This window comes from Micropterus dolomieu, linkage group LG18 (assembly GCF_021292245.1).
Source record: "Micropterus dolomieu isolate WLL.071019.BEF.003 ecotype Adirondacks linkage group LG18, ASM2129224v1, whole genome shotgun sequence".
NCBI classification, from domain to species: domain Eukaryota; kingdom Metazoa; phylum Chordata; class Actinopteri; order Centrarchiformes; family Centrarchidae; genus Micropterus; species Micropterus dolomieu.
The window spans coordinates 24,581,405-24,593,386 of record NC_060167.1 but is presented as its reverse complement, the minus strand read 5'-3'; the positions used below and the strand labels follow the sequence as shown (position 1 = coordinate 24,593,386).

Here is an 11,982-nt window from a genome sequence, read left to right as displayed (position 1 = left end):
TTCTTTCTCACCCTGACTTGAAACTATTGATCTCTGAACAGACATCCAGTCATTACAAAACAGACTCTCAACCACCAGCAGCACGTTAACAGACGTGATTCAAAACGTAAACACTGGTTTCAATGAGACCTAATCAGCATTTGTTTTTTGTGAATTTAAAAACTGAGAGAACGCAACAGCGTCTAACATGATTCATCCTAAAGGAAACTGTTATTAATAGTGGTCAAATAAAATAGTCACGCTCTATCAGACAAATGTTATGAATGATATTTTTGCATATGGTACCGTCATTGTTGGAATGATACTATTCAGATCATCCCACGGTGACTTAGTAAGTGACTGTTGAAAGGTCTTAGAGTAGTTTCGATGTAGAGGCCTTAGTCAAGTCAGGAATCAGTCAAGTCAGGAACCTTACAGACACTTTGCTGTGAGAGTAGTGGAAATACCTACATTCAAATGGTATTACAGGATGCAAAGCATGTTTTGTGCCTTCTTTGTTTAAAACAAAAACCCTTGTTGCTCAGGTATCCATGTATTGCAGTACAGCTGATGAGTTAAACCCATGAAAAAACCTAGAGTTACCCCCTCTGGCTATATGAAGAAGATGACATAACGAAGCAATAGTCTGACATTTTTTAATACAGGGCCTCTGGTGTTTACCATTTGTGTTAGTTCTGTTTTATGATCTGTATCTCTGCATGTGACTTAAGTGAAATTGCTTTTGCTTGCACATGTGTGAGGGCTTGTGCAAGCGTGCATATGCCATGAGGGTGAGGCTGGCTACTTACAGTTACCGTAAGTTAAGATACAGCAGGGCTGCTGCTGGTAAGTGATGTATATGGGTCACGTTTGAGGTTAGTGCATCAGCCTGTCGAGTTTACACTCTAGTGCTTCCCCACATATAGACTGCAGTACTGCAGGATGTGATGAATTCTGTGCTCTACCAGTCACCCATTCCTAATGAATGGTGCATAAAACAGCTGTATCATCATGTGAAATAAAATCAAAAGAATCAATCATTATCAACTATGATCATTTATTCATCTGTAAAAATACAAATGTAGGCATAAATACATTTTACATATATGATAAAATAATAAATAATAAATCAGCTTCTTAAGCGAACGTTTTAGTTGTAACTTCATGTAGGACTCAATATGGTCTTAAAACGGAAACTTGTCCTCAGGACAAAAAAGTAAACAGAAGTCTCAGAACAACTAAGACATCACTTCAGCAGGCTCATAAAATAAACATCTAGCAACACTTTTCATAACACTGAAAATAATAGACTGAATGCAAAACAATGCAATTCTTTTTCCTGAGAAGAACATTTAGGTTAGGGTCAGCAGGTCTTCAAACATAGGCCGCTCTGGGTTTTCTGTGCCGGTTTGAAGCCAGATATGTCTCAATGTAGTTAAACAGCAGGTCCAGCTCACCCATGGCCTTATATAGACCTTTACTCTCCATCTGTGGACAAACGAGTGGTTCACTTTATTAAAATCATCTGTCAAAATACAAGCATGTGCAGACTGCATATATTTCACATTTTCACAGTTGAAGACAAAATCTTGGCACTCACCTGAGTGTAAGTAGAGTTTAGGGTTTTTATGTCAAACTGCTTCTTGCAAGCAAAGTAATGTCTCTGTAAGAGGAACAACAGAAAAGTAATGTTAATACACTGGTTACAGACTTTGATGAGTCATGTCCTGAATGCAGCCCCCAGACAGCGCCTTCCCCTACCCACGGAATTATTGCTAATGGGCAAATTGCCCAGGTTGGGACTTGGGTCTGCCAATCCATCAAAGGAGCATGCAGCAAAACAGAGGCAAATTTAGGACAACACACTCCGTGAGAAGCAGCATGTCTTCCCTTCTCTTCCCCTTTCTCAAGGACTGCATGATGTGCAAAAACCAATTTAGGAATCACTGACTAATGCTATGTCTTATGAGCCATCACTGAACTCTTCCCTTATGTCGCGGTCAGCCATTTGCCTCGTCAAAAAGTGCGGGGAATATTTTTGACAGCTTCTGGATGTAACCCAGACTAGAGGATAGTTTGTCTGTGTCAGATGTTCGTCAGATTGCGGTGTCAGCTAATCACGTGTTCTGTGTAAAGTATGAAAACAGAAACTACATGTGTTCTGTGAGCATCAATTCGCCCTAATAGTCCAACCTGTCATTACGGTGCAATAATGAAAAAAATATTTTGAATTTAATATCGGGAACCTTCAGTTCCTGCTGGGACTATATTAAACGTGGAGGTACATTTTTATTATGATCCTCACTAAATATTATTATATTACTATTAAAATCTAACAATCACAGCGATTTTGCACAAAGACAAGTAAATTGACAAATAGACTGCTACACACTGCGCACTGAACGCCTTCGGCAGCGCACGTCGTTGTGTATTTACATCTTTAAACTCCTGTAGGAGTAACACGTGTGTCAGCTACTCACACATCTGGTGACATCACTCTTGAGCTCGTCGAAGATCTGCTGTATGGACTCCATGTGGGGCTTTAAGTCCTTGATGTCCTCGGTCACTCCAGCCAAGGCTGTCGGCAGAATCGTGCCAAGATAAAACTCCAGTAAGCTGTTCATGGCGTGGCAGGCAAACGGGCTCTGAAGTTGGAGGGAAACACCGGCAGGTTATAAGATGTCGTTTAACTCTTTACTGGTGTACATGATACTTTGGATTCAATTTGGAAGTTGCGTTTTTTCAACAACAAAAAGCTCCCAATGAATGGACTTCGTGGAGTGTTAATAAGGAAACTTACTTTGAAAGAATCCTCGACGCTCTGGTCTAGCAGCGCTGTGTCTAAGTCATTGTTTGCTTCCTGCAAACAGAAAAAGCTCGTGCTCAGCGTGCTGTGACACAGTGTCAGCAGCTGCAGAGCTGCAGCATCACTTGGGGGCTGACAGGACACAGCCACATGGGCGGTGGGAATCTAACCAAATGATGCTGCAACAACTGGCAGGAAACCTGCAGAGTGAAGTGCTGTGCTTTTACTCACATAGAAGTCTCTGATCTGTGAATAGTCCTCTCTGAGCTTCTTCAGCCTGACGGGGAAGCCCTCCACGAAACGGCAGCACTGGTTGTTGCACATGGGACTGCACCAGGCAGTGCTGAAGAAAGACAGCAGAACCAGGACGGACAGGAGGAGAGACCGAGGAGTCATTCTGGTGGACAAGCTGCTGAAGTCTTCTGGAGGTAGAGGAGAGAAGATTGGAGTCCTCAGTGGTAATGATGCTGCTGGCTTAATGGACGCAGAGGCTCTCTGGCTTCTGAGGAAAAATCTTCTTGTTAGGATCTTGCTGAAGAGCTCAGAAAAGTGCATGTATTTGGGCTCATCTCTTGTCTCAATTTATAGCCGAAATTTTGGACACCTGAGGGAGGAGACTGACTGGAAGAGAAACGGTTAAACATGCTTCATACATGGAGGGGAATTTTTTTTTTTCATGCATTACATATGGGGCTACTCCTCCCATGAGATAGGTGGGTACTATTGATAGATCTCAAGATCTTATTCAATAGCACTTATGGAATTTTGATGTGACATAATTTCCGATTATTCTCATTTATATTTCTAATATTATTTTATATATGTACATGTGTGTATTATAATTATTATAGTTTTCTATTTTAGTATTTTTGTGTATGTATGTGTGTGTGTGTGGGTGTGTGTGTATATATGTGTGTATATATATAAAATGTGTATTATAATTATTATAGTTTTCTATTTTAGTCATATTATAAGTGTCAGTAGTAGTATTACTACACATCAGTCCCATGTACACTACAGTCTACAGTAACATTGCCTTTATATCCACTCAAGTAGCACATATATGGAACTTCTAATAGATACTTAGGTGCAAATGTTATATTATTTGTGCATTTAGAATAACAAAGGAAATAGTGTCAGTTGTGGTTTGACTTTGACGACGCTGTGGATTCTCTCTGTATGCCAGACATGCGTAATACGACTGACTAAGTGAAGACATGTGACATCTACTTATCTTTGCTTTTTGCTCTATGTAGGTGATTGGAGTCATGGTGTGCTGTCTCTTTGAAGTTTACATATGGCCGGGGGGGGGATGGGGGGTATATATATTAAAAGGAGAAACTGTATAGAGAAATGGTTCGGTAATCTAAGGGGTGTTTTCCCCTAAGTACTTTTCTGTCTGTCTCATGGAATGTCCGCTTATCCACAACTAATGAGTCTTAGTCCATTTATGTTGGGCAACACTGTTATTTTGAAAACGTTTGTAGGGAAAACCATTCCTAGGCATTATCTGTGATTGATGAAGACTTCACAATCTGTGCAAATAAACTTCAGGTTGATTTGTCATGTTTCAAGTTAAAGTGCATTTACCGAATGGAAGTGTGTGTCATACTGAAGATAACACAGTGTGCTTTTCACAGAATGAAATAAATAAGAAACAAATGCATGATACTTAGTGTACAACTTGGTGTGTTTGGCTTTTTTGTTTTCATCATCAGAATGAATTGCTTTTGTGAACTGTTAGGTGAACGGCTGCGTGTCAAGGCTACCTATAGCCACGATTGGATAGTTGATTGTTTTTCAGTCTGGCCTTTGCATTTCCATTCCAAAAATGAAAATGCTCACTCTATTCTGCTCTCTGCTGGACAACATTGAAATGCAATATACCTCTTCACTTCCACCAAATTTTGACCCAATTCGATATTATTAATGTGTCATGAAAAACTCATGCTACAGTAAAAAACAATTCATTCAATTTATAAGGACAATAAACTATATATTGAAGATACAATAATATATATATAAATTCACTGTAAATGCATACATAATTTTACTTTATTTGTTTGATTTGTTTTCATTTAGGCATTTTAAATCTTACATAGCTCGGTGCTTATGTAACGTAAAACAAATATTCTAAGATTCAGAGATTTTAGTCAGCATGCCTTTAAAAGTCTTTTTTTTCAAGTATGAATTTCAAACGAACAACATGGATGTTTAACAAATATTACACCATAAATAGTCTTCTGATGTAGTTTGGCTTAAATAAAACATTTTTTAAGTTAATAATATTGATCAAAAGCAGGCAAAACATAAGGAATACAAAGAATCGAGTCAGATGAACAGAAATGAGTCTATATCCAGAACAGTGTTTTTCTTTATTTAACCAGGTAAACATCTTGGTAAGATTAGAATCTCTTTTTTCAGGAAAGATGTGGTGAAGAGGGCAGCATTTAAACATTAACATTGTTGAAGTAAATACAAACAACATAGATGGGCTAAGACAACTGTGACACACTACAAAAGGCACACAAACTGAAGTGGAAGGGAGATGGTGACAGTCTGGGATTGTTGTCCAATTTGTTCCCAGAGAATTTTGTAAATTGTGAAATCCAGGTAACACCTGACAAATCGAACTGCAACAAAATGCAGAATAGGAGGTTATTGTGATAGCACATACAAATTACAGGAATTATTCTCTAAGTGGTTTAAAACCTAAGAACGAAAACAGTTCAATCAAATAGGCTGACTTGTTCTAGATTGTCATCATATCAGCATAAAAATGCAATATTGAGTTTTCTTGAGTCTTTCAAGCAAAATACACACCATGTGTATTTAAATAAATGCACACATTTTATTTATACACATGAAAGTTCATAAGTGAAATTAACATGAATCAGAGGTAAGTTTATGGGAAGCCCTTCTTAGTTTAGCACTGACTGTGTGTGTGTGTGAGCATGCATGTCTGCTTTCTGCACTAAGCTGTATGATTTCATGATTTCGTGTGGTCGCAGTTGCATTTTAGATGTCTCTGCACGGTCTTCTAGGCTTTGAGTTGTGACTTTGTTTATGTGCATATGAGAGATTTTGAGTCTGCTATTGTGTTAGATAGTTTCTTTCTTAAAATTAATTAATTTTTAGCTGTTAGTCAGTATGCGTCTTCCTCGCACACAACTAATAATCAAACCCCGCATGCTGCGTCATGTGTTAACCAGTATCAGTGTGGTAGTATCACTAATCCCATGGTGAATATTTGTTTTTAACACATAATTTCCTGGTGTCAGAGAAAAGCAAACCACGTGACAGTTTATTTTAGCTAGCATATCTCAAGCTCTATTTCACACTGCCTCCTCAAAAGCTGAGTCAGTCAAATCTTATCTTTAATTTGTCTCGAACTTACCTCAACAGCAGTCAGCACAACGCCATCACCTAAACTCTAAGTTTCTGATGTCGTCACTAGCCAGTGCTCGCAGTGTTAACTGAAACCTGACTGTTGATATGATATACTTTCATATACATATTGGAACATGAATCAGAGAACACCACTCTACACTGTACTGAAATAATAAATTGACAAAGACTTGGTGTGGATGCTGGTGGCTGTTTGCAGGATCCTCTTGACATCTTGACACCTTATGCATCACATTGGGTGTCTGCATAGTGTAAACTTGCTGCTGTCTCCTTTAGAGGAAAGCTATCTGTCTTTACACATAGATTCACCACATTATTCTTTCACTTTCACACAGGTCGTCTGTTTGACGGCGTATGTTTCTGTGTGTGTGTGTGTAGCATGAAATCCTTCAGAGATCTGTTTCTGTTATTGTTTATGTTTGGTGGTTATTGTAAACATAAATAATAGTAGTAAAGTGTGTGCTAGTTTTTTTAGACTTGTCTCAATAAGACTACAATTAAAAGCGGAAACTATGAGACGAGGTGTCCCATGGTCTTGCCTAAGCACTCACAAAGACTCAGTTAATGGGCACTGTGATAAGTATGACAGCTGATATCTGGGTGGTTGGATGCTTATTATTAGGAATGTGTAGAACAGGAAAAGCAACATTCTGGCAGTTTCATCAGTTTCCTGTTAATGACCTACAGAAACCCCTCTGGATTTCATATGAATCTTTTAGTCATTAAGTCTTCCCACCATGAATGTGAGCTGTCCTCTGGTTGGCATACTCCTACTTCAACCTTTGGAGTGAAACGACAACATATCTGTTGTAGATCTTTCAGTTCAGATGATTGTATTGTTGTAACCTGAAACTAAAGTAGCCCTGTCATTCTGCTGAGCAAGCATCCTTTCAGGAGGAGATGAAACTTTCCCTCTGTACACATTTATCTGTTTGACCTGGACATTATTAGTAATGTAAGATTAAATTAGCTTAAGCTTTCCGGTTCAATCAGTGATTGATACACTCCAGTGTGATGCTTCCATAAGTATGACTCTTCATCCTCCATATCCTTTTTTGTCTGTTAGAATGGAAGTGCGTAAGCACATGCGTGCATATGGCCATTCGCATATGTACCTGTGATGGTGTTAACCGCAATTATGTAAGCAGTGCCGATTGTGACAGCTCATATTTTCCCATGGTGTTCAAACATCTGAGGGCTGAATTAGTGAAAGTAAAAATAACCGTTTCTAAATGCAATTTGAATGATGAATCACATTTTCATTGTTTTTTTGTTGACGTTTATTTGGGTCTTGGTCTGCCCATGCCCAGATGTGAAGTCATATAGAACCTGTGGATGTGTTGCATCTGCTCAACTGTATTGGACACTGATTACCACTAAAGGGTAATAATACAGATCAGTCATCACTGGTGCTGCACTCTCTGTCCAAGGCTTTTGATACTGGTGATAATACTATTTTGTTAAATAAGCTGTTTTCAGTGATGATTCTGCCTACATCTGGTTCTAATGTATCAAAGTGTCCTTGGGCAAGATACTGAACCCCTAATTGCCCCTTGCAGCTATTCCACCACTACATGGCATTCTCAGGAGGAAGAGAGTTGGTCACAGAGAACATTTATTATTGTGTGGTCCTGGTTTGTGACTTTTTTCAATAAACACAGTTTTGCACACTGCCACTGTTTAAGAATCTCTGACTAATCTCTGACGGTCCTATGAGTCATCACCAAACTCTTCCCTCTATGTCATGGTCAGCCATTTGTCTGACCATGTGGGGAATATTTTGACAGTTTCATATGAATTCCTGAAAAGTATGATAGCATGACTGTTGACAGAAACACACTTATACATGAATTTTATGAACAATTTGCCCTAATAGTCCAAATTTCAATACAGTGCAATAATTACTTAAAAATAACTAATAAATAAATTTACAATATTTTAAACTATCATAATAGGAGCATTCAGGGCCAATATGGAACATTGTTAATCCCTGGACTTCATATCCTTACATTTAGAGATTAATTTTATTTTTATGTTGGCATGGGCACTCCAGCAGTTAAATGGCGTTCCAATGTCAATATTATCAAATTAGGTTATTCATGAATTCATTACTAACAGGAGCTACAGTTCAACAGTCGTCATCTTTAGACGAGCTAGGTTAGTGCTCGCAAAAATAAGGCCCATCTTAAATCTTACAGATGCAAAAACTGTTGTACATACATTTATCTCCTATTGCAACAGCCTTCACTTGCCTTAATGAAAAAACCCTGAATAGGTTACAGACTGTACAGAGCGCAGCTGCTTGGCTCTTAGCCAGGACCTGGAAATGTGATCATAGCATGCCTGTTTTAGCATCATTGCACTGGCTCCCAGTTTGTTTCAGGATTGATTTGAAGATTTTATTCATTACTTTTAAAGCTATTCATGGCCTGGCTCCTGATCATATTTTAGATATTTTAACTCCTTATGAGCCTTCTCATGGTCTAAGATCTTTTGGCAGGGGCCTCTTATCTATTCCTAGAACCAGACTAAGAACGAAAGGTGACAGAGCATTTGCGAGGCTCTGGAACAAATTGCTTGAGGAAATTAGGCTGGTGGGGTGTGCCGCCTCTTTTAAATCTCTTTTAAAAACTTATTTTTACCAGAAAGCATATCCCTATTTTTTCTGAGCTGCCAGTCATTTTACAGTTGTTGCCAGTCATTTTATCATATAATCTTTGTTTCCTTGTCTCATCTTTCCTGCGGAAAATATTTGCTATACTCTATGTTGATCCTTGTTCTTTCTTTCCGATTTTTACCCCCTGTATCTTTTCACCCGTGTGGTTATTTTTTGTATTTTATGTGTGAATAGTTATGTAGCACATTGTACTCTGTTTTGATGAGTGCTATATAAATAAAGCATTCTTCTTATTATAGTGCTACATGGGAAAAGTACTTACATAGAAGTCTCTGATCTGTGAATAGTCCTCTCTGGGCTTCATGAGCCTGAGAGGGAAGCATTACTTGTTGCACATAGGACTGCACAAGGCAGTGCTGAAGAAAGACGAGAGAACCAGGACAGACAGGAGGAGAGACAGAGGAGTCGTGCTGGTGGACAAGCTGCTGAAGTCTTCTGGAGGTAGAGGAGAAAAGACTGGAGGCCTCAGTGGTAATGATGCTTCTGGCTTAAATATAATTTATAGTATACAATTATATAAATATATGTATATAATTTCTTACAATTACTGTAGATTTTTATTTTGGTCATATTATTATTATCAGTGTCAGTAGTAGAATGACTACACATCCCATGTACAGTACATTACAGCAGAGATGGGGACTCGAGTTTGAGACTCGGGCTCCAGTTGCACTTAAGTCGCATACAGTGACTTCAGACTTGACTTTTGACTCGTCTTCAAAAGACTTCAGACTTGACTCGGACTTCAGGTGCGGGACTCGTGAACAATGTTTATTTTTAGGAAATGTCTGATGATCATGCTGTTATTCCTTTCCCTGCATTAGATTTAACTTTCCTACGTAACACTGCTGCACACAGCCACATGTGAGAGGACAACAAACATGTAAACAGCATCGGTGTGCCGTTCATCATATTCAACAAGGCCCAAACAAAAGAAGTGCTGAATGCAAAACAGTTTTGTAACCTGAGGTTAGTAGCCTAAACATGTTTAGCTCAGAATTGGCCATCTAACGTTAGCTTGCCTCTTGCTTTAGCTGCGACCTACGGAAGGTTAACTTCTAATGTTGTTCGTTATGAAAAGATGAAAGAGCGTTTGTTTGCTTGCCAAACTTGTGGTGGTCGATTAATGGAATAATTTACGTCCCGCTAGCTGCCATCAGGATAATTATGTAACCGAGCGGTTATTAATACATTAATAAAAACAAAGTAGCTTACAATTATTAACGTTGGCTGCACAGGTTACAGGTTCATTGTTGATCAAGTAGGCCAAAAGTTACAGTTTTATTTAGTTATAATGTTACACTGGTGTGAGAGTCTGGTGGATGTGTTGACTTACAGTAGTTTATAAGCTGGCTTTAATTGCATTGCAAATTAGGCTACATGGTCGTGCTCAGTAAGTGAAAAACAGGTTACAGTTACAGAATTCCTTATTGCTAAGCAGTATTATAAACAGCCTGGATGGAACGCAGGAGGTGATACAACATTCATTATAACCTGGAGTGACTTGAGACTTGACTTTGACTCAAACTCAGAGACTTGAGACTGAACTTGGACTCGACTTGTGAGCATCTCTGCAGTACAGTAACATTGTCTTTATCCACTCAACTAGCACAGATATGGAACTTATTATAGATATAATAATATAGATATATAATAGAATAGAATATACTTAGGTGCAAATGTTAGTGTTGCATTTAGTGTAGTAAATTACATTTTATTGTTTCATGCATTCACAATAACAAAGGAAATCGTGTCACCCAGATGGAAATGATATTAAGTTGTGGTTTGACATTGATGACGGTGTGGATTTCCTCTGCATGTCAGACATTATAAGACTGTTGACTTCTACAGTTCTTTGCTTTTTGCTCTATGTAGGTGATGGAGTCATGGTATTTTTTCTCTTTGATGAGATTTGCATATGCCCAGGGGGAAAATACATATATATTTGTAAAATCATTGCCAGCGATTATCTGTGATATCTCTCAATCTGTGCAAATAAACGTTAGGTTAGGTTTGTCACGGTTCAAGTCAAAGTTCATTTCCTGGATGAAGTCATACCAAAAGATGACACAGTGTGGTTTTCCCAGAATTAAATAAATTTAAAAAAGGCATTATACAGTGAGGACAACCCAGACACACAAGAAACACCAATACTCATTTTTCAATTACAGGCTTAATTTTTGAGTTTGTTCTTAAAAGGCCAAAAAGTATGGAAGGCAAAATAACTCAAACTAAGAAATATAGTGAGATCACTGTCAATGCTGATCGCAACATATTGATTTTTGAATTTTTTCTAGGCCTATTTAAAATCGTATTTGATTGCAGAGCGCTGTAGCGCAGCGCAGCGCATCCTCATGCTCGTCCCTCTCTCTCTTGCTCTCATTAACACCGCTGCACAATCTGTCCAACACAGGGGAGACCCAGTTTAAAAAAGGTTACACTGTCATTCTGTGGGAAACACTGGAGATGCACTATACATTGTATTTTGTATTCTATTTTATGTATGCATTTTCTGTGTCATAATAAAACAAAAAATAAATATGTTAAAACAGTTGTTGGGCTTTTTGTTTTTAACAACAGAAATAATTGATTTGGGGAATTGGGAATGACCATGGCAGGCAAGCCTGCAGGAAACTAGCCAAGGCACACTTGGACAGTTGATTGTTTTTCAGTTTGGCAAGGCCTTTGCATTTCTATTTCAAAAAAGAAAATGCTCACTCTATTCTGCTCTCTGCTGGACAACACTGAAATGCAATATACATCTTCACTTCCACCAAAGTTTGACCCGATTTGATATTATTAATGTGTCATGGAAAACTCACGCTACAATAAAAAACAATGAATTCAATTATTAAAGACAATAAGATATATATTGTCCTTGTAACAAACTTTTCACTTTACATGCAATGCATACATAATGTCGAAACACATACACTCACCTAAAGGATTATTAGGAACACCATACTAATACTGTGTTTGACCCCCTTTCCTGGATGTTTTTCCCTTTTCACACCATTCTTTGTAAACCCTAGAAATGGTTGTGCGTGAAAATCCCAGTAACTGAGCAGATTGTGAAATACTCAGACCGGCCCGTCTGGCACCAACAACCATG

The 11,982-nt window shown here is 38.3% G+C and overlaps 1 protein-coding gene across 1 annotated transcript; it reads right to left on the bottom strand.

The window, feature by feature from the left end:
* Positions 1-1,149: 1,149 nt before the first annotated feature.
* Positions 1,150-3,317, bottom strand: il10 (interleukin 10). The gene is made up of 5 exons (XM_046028448.1): positions 3,017-3,317; positions 2,780-2,839; positions 2,460-2,624; positions 1,580-1,642; positions 1,150-1,467 (listed from the first exon to the last, which is right to left on the bottom strand). Exons 1-5 carry the CDS (start codon positions 3,179-3,181, stop codon positions 1,354-1,356), a joined length of 567 nt encoding a protein of 188 aa, XP_045884404.1. The 5' UTR covers positions 3,182-3,317; the 3' UTR covers positions 1,150-1,353.
* Positions 3,318-11,982: the final 8,665 nt, after the last annotated feature.

What these genes read in the sequence shown, in the direction of transcription:
- il10 (XM_046028448.1), bottom strand. Translation starts at nt 3,181, where the DNA reads ATGACTCCTCGGTCTCTCCTCCTGTCCGTCCTGGTTCTGCTGTCTTTC. An exon ending in CACAGATCAGAGACTTCTAT is followed by an intron (nt 2,840 to 3,016) that starts GTGAGTAAAAGC and finishes TTCTGTTTGCAG; the next exon opens with GAAGCAAACAATGACTTAGA. An exon ending in TAAACTCTACTTACACTCAG is followed by an intron (nt 1,468 to 1,579) that starts GTGAGTGCCAAG and finishes GTTTGTCCACAG; the next exon opens with ATGGAGAGTAAAGGTCTATA.